General features: G+C 35.1%; 1 protein-coding gene across 1 annotated transcript in view; it reads left to right on the top strand.

The window, feature by feature from the left end:
• Window positions 1-14,321, top strand: part of LOC149804104 (uncharacterized) — a 43,345-nt gene extending 29,024 nt beyond the window's left edge. Inside the window, exons 7-12 of the mRNA XM_089954071.1 lie at window positions 3,367-3,479; window positions 4,095-4,326; window positions 7,060-7,276; window positions 8,981-9,695; window positions 10,434-10,728; window positions 12,699-14,321. Coding sequence (XP_089810197.1) covers window positions 3,367-3,479; window positions 4,095-4,326; window positions 7,060-7,276; window positions 8,981-9,695; window positions 10,434-10,728; window positions 12,699-13,103 — 1,977 coding nt within the window. The 3' untranslated portion in view covers window positions 13,104-14,321. The remainder of the gene's footprint in view (window positions 1-3,366; window positions 3,480-4,094; window positions 4,327-7,059; window positions 7,277-8,980; window positions 9,696-10,433; window positions 10,729-12,698) is intronic.
• The last annotated feature ends 2,287 nt before the right edge of the window (window positions 14,322-16,608 follow it).

The following is a 16,608-nucleotide window of genomic DNA, read 5'->3' as shown; positions in this document are numbered from 1 at the left end:
AATGGAGAAAAGAATAAATGAATAATAAAAGGTAAGTGTCTTTGAGTTGTGATTTTAAAATAAGAAGCTACACTCACGCACTCATACACAGACACGTACTATAAGGGTAAAATGGGTGGGGTTTTTTTTTGAGTTATTGGCAAATTGAAATTGTATTTCTTTTCGAGAAATGTGGGTGGCCCTGAAAAGGGCCTTTTTCTTCATGGTGAAGGGGTGAGTTTAAGCAATCAACTTTAACTGCCTTATGCCTTTGCCACGGCCAAGGCCTACTTCTGGACTGCGTAATGTTGATGATGATTGGGTTGAAATCACTAAGGGTGGTACGGTAGGCTTAGTCACAGGGTTGACGTGTTTAGCTCGGAAAGGTCGTATTCTCTTCGGTCGTGATAAAGAAGTCTGATACATTTGTTTCAGACTTCTTAACTCTGCTAAAATGTCCAACAGTACCGTGACCGTTTGATTTTCACCCTCTTGTTTCTTTGCTGCTACTTCTTCTTGCTGTTGTTTTTTTCTTACCTCTTCTTCTTGTTGCTGTTGCTGTAGGAGAAAAGCCTGTTCCGCTTCCTTTTGTCGTTGTATAAATTTCTCCAATTCTTCTTTCTGTCTCTGTCTAAAATTCTCCACTTGCGGTAATGAAGAAGGTAACGAAGGTTCCGGAACAAATTCTTGCGAGGAGAGAAAATCCACAAAATCCCAATTCACCTCTTCTGAAAGTAAGTCCGAGTTCCCTTGGGCAGTCTCCCCTGCTGGTGCACCCCAATGGATCGTTTTCTGAGTTTCCGTCATGTTGAATCACTGTCGCATAGATTGACTGCACACAAGCGCTAGCGAATCTATATAGACTACGTGACGTCACAGACTGCACTCTTCGGATTGGATGCGGGCTGACTGAATTCTGTAACGCGTGTTCGGATTGGTGAATGAACTCAATCCGTTTCAATCCTTCCTGTCCCTATAAATAAGCGCCGTTCACTGCATTGATTCACCTATTCTCGGAGCCTCAAGATGTGGACAGACGTTGAATCTTCAACCCTTGTGTCAACAATGATGTTCAGGACGGACATGCTCATGTATGTCCGATCCAAGTGGACCGTTGTCCACAGGACCAACAGCAGCCTGTGGATAAGAAGAGTCTATATAGAGAGACAAGGTTGCCTCAAGAGGACTCTGATGTATGGCCCTGCTGTAAGACAAAGTTTGAGGAAAAGAAGATGTCGCAAATGCCCTTTATGTTAAGGGCATATTAACATAAACCAAAGGCCCTTTTCAGTGCCAGCCATATTTCTCGAAAAGAGATAGCCTTTCCATTGCCTATCCCTTTTTTTTAAAATTTAAAAAAAAATCCCATGTTAAATTCCCCTTGTTCGTAGATTGTCCCACGATTTATTCCCATGTTAAATTCCCCTTGTCCGTAGATTGTCCCACGACTTATTCCCATGTTAAATTCCCCTTGTCCGTAGATTGTCCCACGATTTTTCGCCATGTTAAATTTCCATTGTCCGTAGATTGTCCCAAGGGGTTCTGTAATGCTAATTCCCATTGTCCGTAGGGTATCCCCCTTCACTACTGCGAAGTGATCTAAAGTACTTACCGTTACTGATCACTGCCATCTCACTTCTGTAAGCGTGGGTTCTAGTCTCGGCCTCGGCCAACGTGGGTACGTGAGAAAGCTTGCCAGTAGGTTCATGCTGGTCGGTGGTTCTTCCCGTGTTCTTCTTCTACCAGTTTAGCCTAACTTGTGCTAAAATGGTGTTAAACCTCATAACAAAATCAACAACATAATTTTTGTATCCTTAAGCCATGGAATACGTGATTTTACATAATCTCGTCCCTAGTTTTTTTTTATAAGCGTATGATGATATGTATTTTACTGTTGCCAAACATAGAACTGTTAGATGCATCCTGGGAACATATCTAGTTTATGCTTACACGTTCGGTGCAGTCTCGTAGGTTCAGCATATGAGTAAGGGTAAAAATTGGAGCGCAACTAAGCCTCACAAGTTTACTATCATACAAAGCACTGAATAGTGTATTTGTAGAACATTTGTTCCTGCCCAAAGCGACAACAATGCCTTCCATACTAGATTTAAGTAGGTTGTATTACAAAACTCAACGGATATAATCATTGATTTAATAAAATATCCATTATGTGTATTTTTCGAAGTATAAAGATAGAATTTAAAATAACTTGGAGATCTGCAACACTCTAGCTACACATTTAGTTTACAATTTTTCTTTTTATCTAGAAAATCTATTATATTTGTTTTATGAAAAGATTTTCCGCCAGCTGTTACGAAGAAGATTTACTTCGTAAACTCTATGTCAATCTGTTTCCAAAACCCGACACAGAGAGAGAAAGAAAAGAAAGAAAGTCCAATCTCCTTGAAAGAGGTGTCACTTGATGATGTTGTAAATACAGCTACTTGTTGGGGAAGCTTGGAATGCGAGAGTACTCGGGATCAAGCTGTAAAGACAAAAGTCTGTTTGAGCTTCTGGCCAGCAAAACTGGTGTCAGCCCGTGGCTGGGGCTTTATATACCAGTTTCTTAAGACAACGCCAAATATGGCGCGCTCCTAGCTCTTTGCGAAGGCCAGAATCTCAAGTGAGGCTTCGTAGTCTCTTACAGATTATCGTCTAGATCTATGTATGTCATTAGACAGACATCTCTAGAACGTCAGCGCGATTAGTAATAGCTTATGATTTTTTTAGGTTTCCGCAATGCGGTACTCTACATGTAGGTTTTGTGTGTGTCGACTTTAGGATACAAGGAAAATGTATGTATAGATGGTTCGTACTTGATCATAAGGGCGCAATCTGTATTAAGTAGTATATAATTGTAATACCGAAATAAATGGATTCAATCTCAATATATTTTAATAGAAATTTACTTTCAATATAATTTATCAACTTACTTTTAATACAATTTAGAGAAAATTTCAATCCTGTTACTTGAACTAAAAAATTCTGTCCTAATATTTGTAAATTGCACACACACACACACACACACACTTCTGTCTTGCATTAATTGTAGACTTAAGTTGAATATATGTCTCAAATTCATTCCTCCTGTCAATAAGTGAAAATGTTATTCTTTTTAAAATATTGCAATTTTTGGTAATTGTGACTGCCGTAGTCCAAAGTAGAAAACTGTAAAATCCCGTGAAAGATATAACAATCACTTGAAACAATTAAAAGAGTTCAAGGTCATTGACAATACTTAAGACTTTTGTATTTATGATCAAATGTTTCATTGGTAAGCACGTTATCATATATCATTCTGGACACATTTTGATTTGCAGAAATGTATACAAATGCATGTCAGGCTAGGTAAAATGTTCACATATCTTTTGTTTTTGTCGTTGATAGGCGCATGAAGGGATCCGTCTGCGAAACCAGACAGCTGATCACACTGATCTATGTCTTGCTGTAGAAAAACTTCTTCCCGAAAGTTTGAGAAGCAAGTCAAATACCCACTACAGGTGAGTTTAGTGATATGTAACACAAGCGTCATGCACAGTTATAATATTTATTGCTGTGGGGTAGGTGGTTGGATAATTTTAATGATTCCAATGGGGAGCATGAAATAGAAACTACAGAGTAACGTTATTTCAGAAAGAAAATTAATTTTATTCTAAATTAATTTATGATTCACTGAATTTTGTTTATTATGTGATAGCATATCAAACCACAGGCAAGCTTGGTTAAATCGGTAGGCTGATTTCAATATAAACAAATTAGAATTGTAAATTATTATTTGAATATCTCATCCATTATAAACGGATTTAAAAGTTAACTCAAAACCTATGTTCGATTAGTAGTTAAATTGTAATAAAGACTATATTTGTGAAGTAAATACATATATATATATATATATATATAATATAAATAAGTAACAATGCTAGTTATCGGTTAGTTGAAGTGTGAATATATCCTAGGTTTAACAAACTTTATTTTCTATTGTGTAATATCTGCAAACATTACTTGAACGATAGACGGCATATGACGAACAAAAAAAAAAACAAGTAAAACCATGCTTGCCATACAACGTTTAAACAACGATTCATGCATTTTAATTTTAATGTGTACATTTCAAGATGGCTGTCCGTTGTGTTGAAGAGATCGTTGTACAACCTGAAGGTGGCGAGGGTAATGGCTTCCGAAAAAAAAGATAAGATTCAGGAGCAATACGAGAAGCTTGAGACCCAGATGAAAAAAATTGAGGAGAATGCAAACGACAGCATCGACCGACTTCGAAGAAGCCTGGAGACCGAAACAGATCAAGTCCAGAGAAGAGTTCTAGAAGCTCTGCAGTCAAAAGAAATGCAGGTAGTTGAGAGGAGATATATAAATGCAGTGGAAGAAATTACAATTAAGAGATAATATTATGGGGTATTTGAATATTCTTACTTTACGTGTTTCTAATTCAGGTAATAAGATTTTAGTTTGACACATAACAAACAAATATAGTGTTATCTATGATCAGTAGTGTTAATAATGATGCACGGCTTCAACGTCACATACATTTGGGTCAGACCTATAACTCTGATGTTGTAAATAAGAAAATTATTAGAAGAATCATCCTGATAAAGAGGATATTTGCTTAAAATGAGTGAAAAATGGATATATTTGATCAATTGCGAGGCGAAACCTTCCTTAATCCATGATTGCAAATTGCAAACAGAATGTAAGGTCAAGCCAACCTTGATTACAATTAAACTATTTTTTTTTCTTTAGGACGATTCGCATCTAGGTAAAGTAAAAATGTGTATAAATAGGGATTGGATATGCAAATAATTCATTCCTGTTTTAGATCAGTATGCGGGAATACATTGTTCAGTTGTGTTATTGAAGTCAGATATGATTCGAGAGGAATTATTTATCTAAAATAATTTTTAGAATTATGAAAGTACTCATTTTTGTGATAAAAAAAAACAACACAAACGCCGAAAATTCTGTGCAACTAGTTTCGCATTTAATGTATGGTTCTTCAGGCACGAAATGTTTTGAAAGTAACGGATGACGTCGTTTATTTTAAAACAACAATTACGTCATTACGTAACGTCATAAATGATATACATCATCATAACAATTATATATGACAGGATCTAAAAGATACACGAGTCTCTAATGAAACTTGAATTAGTAAAATAATAAAATAAACTAGAGACAAACAGTCATGCATATAATTATATTGTTATAAAGGATATACAATATATCAATTTAAATTATACAATTTTATATAGTGCATTAGCATTAAGTCCATTAGGATACAGAGTATCTAACTTATGAATCCAATAATTTTTTTTTATAAGTCTATTCATGTCACCATGCACAATATCTATTGGAATGAAAGAAAAATCAAGTAGAGAGTGATTATTGGTGTTAAAGTGTGTTGAAACAATAGAGGAAAACTGAGGATCTCTATAATTTTTTATGTGAAAGCGATGATTATTCATTCTCTTAGAAACTTGTTCTAGTGTTTGTCCAACATATTGCATGCTACATTTTTACAGGTTATTAAATAAATCACATCAGTTGATATGCAGTGTGTGTTATCGCGTAGAGAAAATATCTCTTTTGTATTAGCACTACTGAAAGAAGTACTTTCTCTTATGTTTGCACATTGAGAACACCGGTGTCTGTTACATTTAGATGACGAAAAGTGTATTTTTTTATTTTCTGTCTGTTTAGTTCTGATTAAAAAATCTTGCAAATTCTTGGGTCTTCTATAATCGAGAACTGGTTTAATTTTGAAAAGTGATTTGACGCTAGTTTTATTGGATAAATTTAGGAGACTATAATATTTATTAATTATACGACCTATATCAGGTAATGAAGGATTATATTGCATTGTGAAAAGAATTACGTCTCTCTCTATTTTACATTCTGCTGTGTTTAAAGCCTCATGTTGAGTAAGATTAAAGGCTTTGTTCAGTACAGAATCAATTATGTATGTAGGATAATTTCTATTTTGGAAATAAGTTCGTAATTTATTCAAAGAATTTTGTAATTGACAATCATCTGAAATAATGCGTCGGTATCTTTTGGCCTGGCTATATGGTATACCGTTTTTACATGACATGGGATGACATGAAGAATATTCTACATATTGGTGGATATTAGTTTCCTTGATATGAATATTTGTAGAGATAGTGTTATCAATACTTATAATTACATTTACATCTAAAAATGAAACATGCGTACTTGATGCAGTATAAGTAAATTTAATTGTCGGATGAAAATGATTCAGGCGATCAATAATTTTTTTCAGTTCTTCATTTGAATGGTCCCAGATCATAAATAGGTCATCTAAAAAATACTCAGCTGGGTTAGAAGGTCCTATTCCGTGAAGATAGTTAAAATATAATGTTTTTCAATCTCAAATACTTATCAACATGCGTGGTTATGGACTTAGAGCTGGTATTCATGTTATGTCCATCATGCTTTTCCAGGGTTTTCCTGGGTTCTTCCTCCACCATTAATACTGGCCGCCATGTATAGCCTATCGTGTGCTGAAAAATGGCGTTAAACCCTACAACAATTCATCATGCTACAAATAAATATCCAGATTATTGATTCGATTGATCTTGATTAATAATGAATCAACTTCATTTATTTATTGAATAAGACCCAAGAACAGTATGAACATGTTTAGACAATCATATTAAAGCATACCTTTTGGACATAAGATGTGCAGGTGCTATTGGCAAAATTAAATCTACTTGTGCTCTTTACATTTGATTTTCATAGGATGGAGAGATAAAAAAGAGCATAAGTCCAATTTTAATGGGTGGCGATGACAATATGTTCTTGATGGATAATTATGTAGAAAATAAATTCTGACATTTCTGAAACTTTCTACAAGACTTCAAACTTGCTACATGGTATCTTGTTATTTAATATTTTCAAAAACAATAATAATAATAATAAGAATAAGAATAATTATAATGATAATGATGACGATGACGATACTGATGAAAATAATAGGAATAAATTAAAGGATCATTGGTCTTTATTAGTAAACACTATAGAAGTTCAAACAGTTGCAGCGTCTTTCAGGTGAATTTAATGGATTGGAAATCGAACGAGATTCCTGTTGGGACAGACCCAAAAAAATTCATCAAGGAGGCTTCTGAAAAGATTGCCGAAAGAATTGCCAACCAGATTAATCTTTGGGAAAAGGAAAACAACATCGAACGAAAAATTAAGGACAGCATCATTGATGTATTTAAGAAAGATTTTGAGTTGATGGAGGATCAGCTTGCAAAATGTGAAGGTAGGTACATTTTCCATCTCTTTTTACGACTGTTTCTTACATGAAATTCAAAATGTGAAGGCAGGTACATTTCTATCTCTTTTAACGACTGCTTCTAACATGAAATTCAAAATGTGAAGGTAGGTACATTTTCTATCTCTTTTAACGACTGCTTCTTACATGAAATTCAAATTTTGATATTTAAGAAAACATCATTGTGATGAATCGAATTCAAAGTTATTGCTGAATTTGGAACAATTATCTTGCAAAAATGCAGCATTTGGAATACAAGCAATATTTGAATTTGAGTTTACTGTCAAGTTTTAGTGTATCTTGAATACGAGACGAGACCCTTATTTCTCTGAACTTGCTTCCGAAGATTGAGATATCAGTATCTTTCTTATTAGTTGGCTAACGACAATGAAATTATCATTCATACTTTGCAGGAATTAAAGATTATGATAATGTCAAAACATTATGTTCTCCTGTTTATTTGATTTCATAATAGAATTTTATGTAATTTATCACTTTCTTAGAATTTCCACTTTTTATAAGTTTATCCGAACGTAGTATATCAGAGTATACAATTACAAAATGATGCGTCTATTTTTCATCTTTTCAATATTGGTTTCTTCTTGGAAGAAGTCCCAATGTTCTTTGATGTGTCACGTAAGAAAGATGATGTACAAACCCAATTTGAGCTGACATTCTGGAAAACACAACTAATTAAAATGTTCTTAGGCTTGTTTGATATGGTTTTGATATTAGACTCTAAAGATTTTTTTTAACGTTTGTTAGATTATCTCGATACGTTCAGATCAGAATATATCCTGCCGCAAAGAGTTATAACTTAACAAATCTTATCAGTGGCGTCACTGGGGGGGGGGGGTGCGGGAGGTGCGGACCGCACCGGGTGACACTATTAGAGGGGGTGACACCCAAATGACTGTCTATAGAATTTTCGACTTTTGTGCAAGAAGTGTTCCATGGGGGTGACACCATGAGTTACTGTACATGACTGTCTATAAAAATGTAGAATTTTTGTGCAGGAAGTGTTCCATGGGGGTGACACTATGAGTTACTGTACATAACTGTCGATAAAAATTTAGAATTTTTGTGCAGGAAGGAGGTCCACGGGGGTGGCATCATGAGTTACCGCACTGGGTGACACCAACCCTAGTGACGCCACTGAATCTTATGTAGTCTTCATTAACTGTGTTTATTGTACTGTTTCTTTTTTATGGAAGCTAAAACAATGCATTGTCAGACATGAGTCAAACACAGTTTTGAAACACGCAAGTGAATCTTTCAGCATCTTATTTGTTAAGTCTTTAGTTCCACATGTTCCTGTCATGTGATGGCTCTGTTGAGGCTCTTGTCCAGTTCTTAAGGATATTAATATTTATTCTACAGAAAAGAATTGTGTACAAGTAAAGGAAAATGCTCAATTGAAATGCAGTATTAGATAAAGTGAAAGAGGTTGTTCAAGGCATTATTATTTATAATATTTGATTGAATTTTCTTGCAAAAATATACTTAGCATCAAATGCGAACATCTTTGGGACAACTATATGCAAGGATAGATTTCGTGTCAGGTCAGGACTGTTTGCAATTTATGTAAAAGATAATGGTATCTTGTACGCGAAATCATTTTCTTCTCATTCCGTCACTTTAACTCTCATTTATTCAAGTTAGAACGTAAATTTCTGACCTTTCTTTATGAAGGAGCTTTGCTTGGTGGAGAACAAGGTGTTGTGACAGATTTGCATCAATCTATAAAAAAACAAGTACCTATAAAAATGCTATTCAAGAAACTCGCCAAGAATGTAGATGATGATGCTAAGGCTGTTAGGGGTCTGGGAGGTGCAATTAGTGAACTCGGAAGCATAGATACTCATAGAATCAAAGAAGCAAAAGCCTTGCTGAAAGATATAAAAAAGAAATCTCCACAAGGGATGATGCAGGAAGCTACATCCTTGTACGTTGGAAGCATTTTCCAGTCAAAGGATATTGGGCGAAGGATACACCATTACTTCAGTCAGTTTATTAAAGGAATTGACGCAGTTGCCAACATGATCCCCGATTTCCTTAGAGCAGACAGGGAACTGATTAAATTTCTCCAAGAAGAGCTGAAGACATTTGACAAGAGCTTGGCAGATGAATATCCGAGGATGTTGACAAAAGGAACAAATTTACAAGGAAGACTTGATCTGTTTTTCGTCAGCAGCATCATGAAGTTTGATTATCAACTGAGCGACCTTGTGTGGGGCAAAGACTCGGCTCCTATAGGAAGTGGTTCGTTTGCAGACGTTTACCTGGCACAGCTAAAAGAAGGAGGAACAAGTGAGTCATCTTTAATTCCAGTTGCCCTGAAAGTCTTTCGTGATGAACTGAGAGCAAGTACCGTTACTGATATTTTACTTGAGGACAGAGTTTTAAGGTAATTATAATCAATTCCAGTATTCAGTTAGATTGTAGTGAATATATTCATTATTTTTCAGTAAACATCGTTCAAAACAAAGACGAAAGAAATATACGTGGCTAATATTAATAGCGTATTTATACAATTTACCATATAACGATCGTCATTAAAAAGTTAAGTTGGGAAATACATCACCAATTAAAAAGTTATTCATAAGTACGGACCTTAATACACGCAACTATTTTTGTTATGACTGCGTAAATGAATTTCCGTTTCACGTAAATGTAAAGTGTACAACAAAAATTGACATTGCAATACACAAATCCTGCGCAAATCTTTGACGTTTTATATTGGTCTCTTTTGGTAATTTTATGCAAATATTCTTTGTTTTAACTGGTACCATGCTGCAGAATAAATGGGTTTATCTTTAATCTCATCTAGGATTTCATACATAATATGATGTAAAACTACCCACGCTTACTTTTTCAAAAGATGATACCAGTGGACACAGTATCATCCTATCAGATTGCTGTCGTCTGCTAAAGATTTTGCGTATAACCAATACATAAATCCTTTCCCAGATCTAATTAGCGAATTTTCAGCAATGATGGTCAGAAATTATCCTAATTTACTTGGTGACACATCCCCTTTTGAACTCATTGCACGTTTGCACAATCGTTGGAATCGCGCAATACACACAACTATCCAAGCATGTATTCATACGTATGTAAACACACATCTCTCCGAACTTTTCAGAAATGTTGAGCATGAAAATGTAATAAAGTATTATGGCGCAACATACAGATACAAGAACCTTGCCCAGAAGAAAGGAGTTCAGTGGATACTAATAATGGAGAAGTGTGAGAACACACTGAAAAATATATATATCTCAGACGACAGCGAGAATCCTGGCAAACTGACAGACGGTTCCTCCCAACAGCTACGTGCCATGCATAATCTGGCGAAATATTTCTTACAGATTGCCAGTGGTCTTCAGTATCTACATGGAAAGGGGCTAGTTCACAGGGACTTGAAGCTGGACAATATTCTGGTACGAATAATATAAATTTCAATTATTTTTTGCAACATTTTCAACATGTTTCAATAGATAAGGTCAAGGCGTTTTAAAGGTGATTACCTCGCTTAATCTATCCAGCCTTGATATAAAAAAAAACATAACTGTAGTCTGTCTCAAAATCGAAGCGCTGAATCCTTCAATCAGATTGAATATAATATGTCTGGCCCAGTTTTCCCAATTAGATGCCTTAAATATAGATTGGAACATTAAGAAAACATTTGTAATATTGTGTCTCTAATTTCCAGATAAATTCATCGACCATTTTTTATGCTAACTAGTTGTTGATGCTAAGAAATCGTTGCAAATAACCGTGATATGAATCAAACATATGACTGTCTGGGGTACACTGAAGGAACCTCAGCTATTTCCATGCGAGTGCTTGAGATGGTACATGCACATGGAGCCCATTAACCTAACACATAACTGTTTAGGGTCCAATGAAGGTACCATCGGCGTTGCTAAGCAACCGCTTTAGATTGTTCTTGCATAGAGAGCCAAAGAAGCAATAATAATATCGTATTTCTTGACATATATAAAATATATTTTGTACTGCAACACTTTTAAGAAAATGTAACCCGTACAGTTTCCATTAGGGTGGTTAGTATGATCCAAGCAATTTTCAAATGCACAAAATATTACAGAAAGAAAAATGTTCGAAGAAAAAATATTAATGCAAACGCAAAGCACGTCTATCCTTTGAGAATTAACGTATATGATTCTGAATCAATTATTATCCAAATTGCATGTCATGAAGAAGCAAATAATGCCATGAATTAGCAGGAAAACCCAATCTCATCTCACTAAGGCATAACATAGCAATGCTTAAGTACGTGCCAGAATAATCTTTAATATACGCAAGACCAGACGAAACATTGATGTAAACACACACACACACACACACACACACACACACGCTAGTCTTTAGATCACTGTAAAATATGTAATTCGATAGTACCTTAAACTATTTTGTTTCTGTTCATCAACATCATCATTGGCGTCTCAGTCTCGAGAGACCATGAGAATAGTGCCCTTGGAGTGATGTCTGTCTCTGGGGTGTTGGCATCGTCTGCTGTGGCTGTGCAGGCATATACGCGAGTGACAGTCCCTATTGTGGTTGGTGCAGACACACTGGGAAGTTTCTGTTAATTAGATTTATATATTTAGTTCTACTTCTGACAGCCGAGAAATTATGGGATGGCCTTTTGTTGTTGTTCATCATCCTTTAACACAAATTTGTTTTTCGTGCTTCTGAACTACTGGACCGATGTCCATCAGATCTGACGGATAAATGAAACGCAAAGCATAGTTGTTTCTCAATTAAAATGGTATTTTACGCACGTTATGACCTCAACGATAGCCATGTTGACAATCTTGTTATCGCTAGTACACTTACATGAAGGATCATATCAACATGGGTTGTCAGTAAAGTACTTTTATAGGACCAAGTTGAAAATAAACAAAATGATGCCGATCTGACCCCAATATGATCGTCATTGCCGTCATCTAAAACCTCTTGATACTGCTAAGGGTCTTCAAGGTAAGACTAATTATGATGTCTAGCTGGTCTAGGAAAGAATTCCATCTGACACTCAATGTGGCTGCTAATTTAGTTATTGCTTCTTTTCTTGTGTGGATGGACATATCAACAAGGGTTGTCACAAAAAGACTTCTTATAATATATCATTGATTCTTAATGGAAATGGTGTCAATATTACACCTCTCATGTCTGTCAGATGGCTTTAAAACTCCGCAAGTAAGAGAAGATTTTTTAAAATCTTGGATTCAAGGAAAGTCTGTATCGCCAGCATAGCGTCTGTCCCTTCTAGTGACTTTTGTTATCTCAACAAAATTCCTTTGAACTTTTTAGCTTCCATTTTATCTTGTATTCTTATTTAATTTATTTACTGGCATGAAAAATTTATACAAGTACATTCTATTCTCAGATTGATGAAAACAACGTTGTAAAGCTAAGCGATGTAGGACTTACCAAACCGGTAGAGTATATCGCCCACACTGTGGCTGGTTCCCGTATGTATATGGCACCTGAAGTGCTCCTCCAATCCGCGATGAACTATGACCACAGAGCAGACATATTTGCTCTTGGTATTATTCTCTGGGAGATGTGGTATGGGATAGATGCAGCAGAACACACGCAGCCAAAAGTGTTTGGGTCATTTGAGGAAAGTGTTCGAAATGGAATGAGACCATCCATAACGATGGATGGATTTTCCAAGCCGCCAGATGATTGGGTTGACTGCATCAAGGCAGCATGGGCATACGAACCAAAGCAGCGGCCTGAATTGCAAGGTCTCAAAAAATTCTTCGAGGCTATTTTGAGGAAAGAATAAATCTTGAGGAACTCAAATATCTGAATCCGAATGTTGTGAGTTGTGGATATTCCTTTCTTCCAGCTATGTATTTATTGTTTTGTTTCTTTCTTCGAAAGAAGATGAAAGACAGTTATCCTTCATTAGCTGGACTCATTCTCCATTTTATTTCGATTGCCCTGTTGCCTGATATTTATCGGTAAGGCCAGATTTGTTACAGAAATAAAGACCAAAACCTTACTTTAATAAGATTGTACTATTAGCGCTGACCCTTCATATGAAAACGTTCAAATTCACAATGCTCTAATTTGCTGTAGAAATAAACAGCAACAAAATATATGCAATACAAAAGGACGAGAGCAAAACAACTTTATACGAAAGCCCTTTAAGGTTAAAGGCAAAAATGGCGTATGTGAGCTCTTTCTGTGAATGACATTCAACGCAGATCTGAACCCTGCTTAGGCACAGGACCAGTGACTATTTCACAGTCAGAGAAGCAGTCTACAATATGGAGGAATAAGGGAGAGTACGAAATATTTTTAAATTCACCCGTTGGCTTGTAAATGGATTTTTTTGTTGTTTGTTTTACTCTATGTACATCTCATCAGCATCAATACATATCTAATATCCTTTATTTAATTTCCTACTGACAAAATAGCATATGAACTCTTGGTGCAAGGCTATGTTATTAAGTCCAGGCTAGGAGATGCTTTGTTTAGCAGGACGAGTCTCAAGAAATGCTACGAAATATATGTTTGTCAAGGCTGAGGAAAATCTCTAAATGAACGGAAACGTGTGGTTTGTTTGCTAATCTAATGAAGACAGTAATTGTAATATCTTATATATTGATTAAAGCTTATGAGAAATCAATTAGTGGACCGATCCCGTTTATACGTTGAATAGCAACACCAGCAATTAACGAACAAATTTTAGTAGGATCGATACACGAATTATTCATACATAACTTAAGGCGTTTGTGAAGATTGTTTTCCAGCCAACCGTTGTAAATTATACAATTAAAGTCACGCGTCCATTAGTCTTATCATCTACTTGTTCAAGTTCATAAACCATTTCGTTCAGTGCTGTCGTCTCCAGTTTAAAGAAATCAGCCAATGTTTGTTTTTCAAGGATGAACCATTTTTCTGGAACTACTGTGGAATAAGTATTTTCTATTTAAAGATGTACGATGTTACAATGTTTTTGAAATATCATGGTTTTTTAATAAAAGAAGTGATTTTATATTACTTGTACAATCTCGTTATTGAATGACTGATGAATCATTGGTTGATTCATTTTTCCTTTTCAAATTTGAGGAGACCACGCATATGAAAGAAAATTTCACTGTATTTGCTTTTCTAGGAATGGGCACATATATAGATAAACTTTATTTAAAATCGATTAGCATTCACGTAAGAAATAACAAATTTCGGAGTATATCTACCATAAAAAAAGTAAAAAACATACCTACCTACCTACCTACCTACCTACCTACATACATACATACTTAGGTAACTCTTTATTTATAACTTCTTTTCTGTGCTGCAAAATACATGCAAAGACATCATTTTACATGATTACATTCAACTAAAAATAAATGCAGCGTTAAATTATAAATGTGTAATGACTATGTAATCCACGCTTGTGATACAGTTTTATCTGCACATAAATTGTAAATATTCAAAAACAATGATATGGACAAAACTGTACACATATGTAGAGAATACGACATGGCAAAGTCCAGAACTAAAAGCGATATGCAAGACAACTAAAATCTAACACGAACATACGTGTGGTAAATATATATATATATATATATATATATATATATATATATATATATATATATATATATATATATATATATATATATATATGTGTGTGTGTGTGTGTGTGTGTGTGTGTGTGTATCGTGTGCTGAAAAATGGCGTTAAACCCCACAACAACAACAACGACAACCTAAACTATATGCAACACAACAAGACTAAAATATAATAAACTAACACGTAGCCGGGGAAATACTTTTTGCTGGCTCATTTTCTGGTTATAATTGCTCTGGTAGTTTCTTTTCCAGCATTTCTAATGTAGCATTGTGCAGCTAAAAGAAATATTCGTCTCGTGTTGTTCTTATTTCCATTTTTATCTTCCTTGCTTTATTTGGACTTGAGACTAAAGACGTTGATGATGTCACAATCGCTTTTTCGTAGATTACACATAAGTTAATCTTGACTACTGATTCAGATTGTGAGCCGAAATCTGAAATATCGTATCAGAAAGGGATACAAAGTCTAATGTCGCTGGCTGGTACCGAACCCAATTCTGATGTGCTGCAGTTCGTCGCACACGCTATCAACAAAACATTTTCGGACCAATGCAGATGGTTAGTAACAATTAACTTTTTAATATCTTGTTTATAGATGATCACTACGACTTACAGTCATGAAGGAAAATTACACACAACATAAATACAGTCATTCACCAAAGTTTACACAAAATGTAGATTTGCTTAACACAGGGTTCCGTCGTTGTAATTTTAGTTGTTACGTGGAGTCGTTTTGTGTAACCCGGATACTGCAGTCACTGGTGACGTTGGTTCGAGGGACGATGGTGAATAACTTAATATGAGAGACCAATGTTTCTGGACAAACGGATATGCGGAATTAAGGCGGTTATTGATGGTTCATTCGGTACGTTGGGAGGATTATGCATAGTAAGGTAGTTCCTCACCATTTCGTCGGAATCGGATTCTCATGTTTATCATTTGGCAGCCTCGAGATAAATAGTATCACATGATTTGAACATAAACATCAACGTCACTATATATGTGAGAATCAATTATATATCCATCATATATGTCGATGAATAAATAATACATTGATCGTACATCCATGCGACTATCATGTATTTTGCGAAGGAATTGTTGTATGTTATAAATATAACTGGGTACATCGTTTTACATCCAGCTCAAGCTATCCAGTGGGCAAACATACATCTGAACACAAGTATCTGCCATTGAACATTTCTGTTTGTTACCCGACAGCCTTAGAAGCAAACTCAATTTTCACTTCAGGGAAAAACAGTCGTTATTGTACCCTTTCCTGTGTTCTATAAGCAAATGTAAATGTATAGGTAGCACTGGTAAATAGAAAATCATCAATAATCAGGCACACGTGACATTAATTTAGCCCTGCAACTCAAAGGTGAAAAACAATTTTCTTAGACTTTCGGAGCAATAATTCTTATTGCGATTCATTACTTTGTAAGCATTTTAGCACATCCCATGGAGACGTGCATTATTTCAAATTGAACAGAAACATTTTGTCATCTACCTGTCTGTCTGTATGCATGGATGGATGTATGCATGTATGTATGTATGTATATATATATATATATATATATATATATATATATATATATATATATATATATATATATATATATATATATATATATATATATATATATATATATATATATATATATTGATTGGATAGATGAATGCCCGCATGCCTGCACGTCTGTCTAAATG

Source organism: Sinohyriopsis cumingii, chromosome 3 (assembly GCF_028554795.1).
Source record: "Sinohyriopsis cumingii isolate HCF-2022 chromosome 3, ASM2855479v2, whole genome shotgun sequence".
Lineage (NCBI taxonomy): Eukaryota > Metazoa > Mollusca > Bivalvia > Unionida > Unionidae > Sinohyriopsis > Sinohyriopsis cumingii.
The sequence above is the reverse complement of the archived record's forward strand: the minus strand, read 5'-3'. Positions and strand labels throughout refer to the sequence as shown.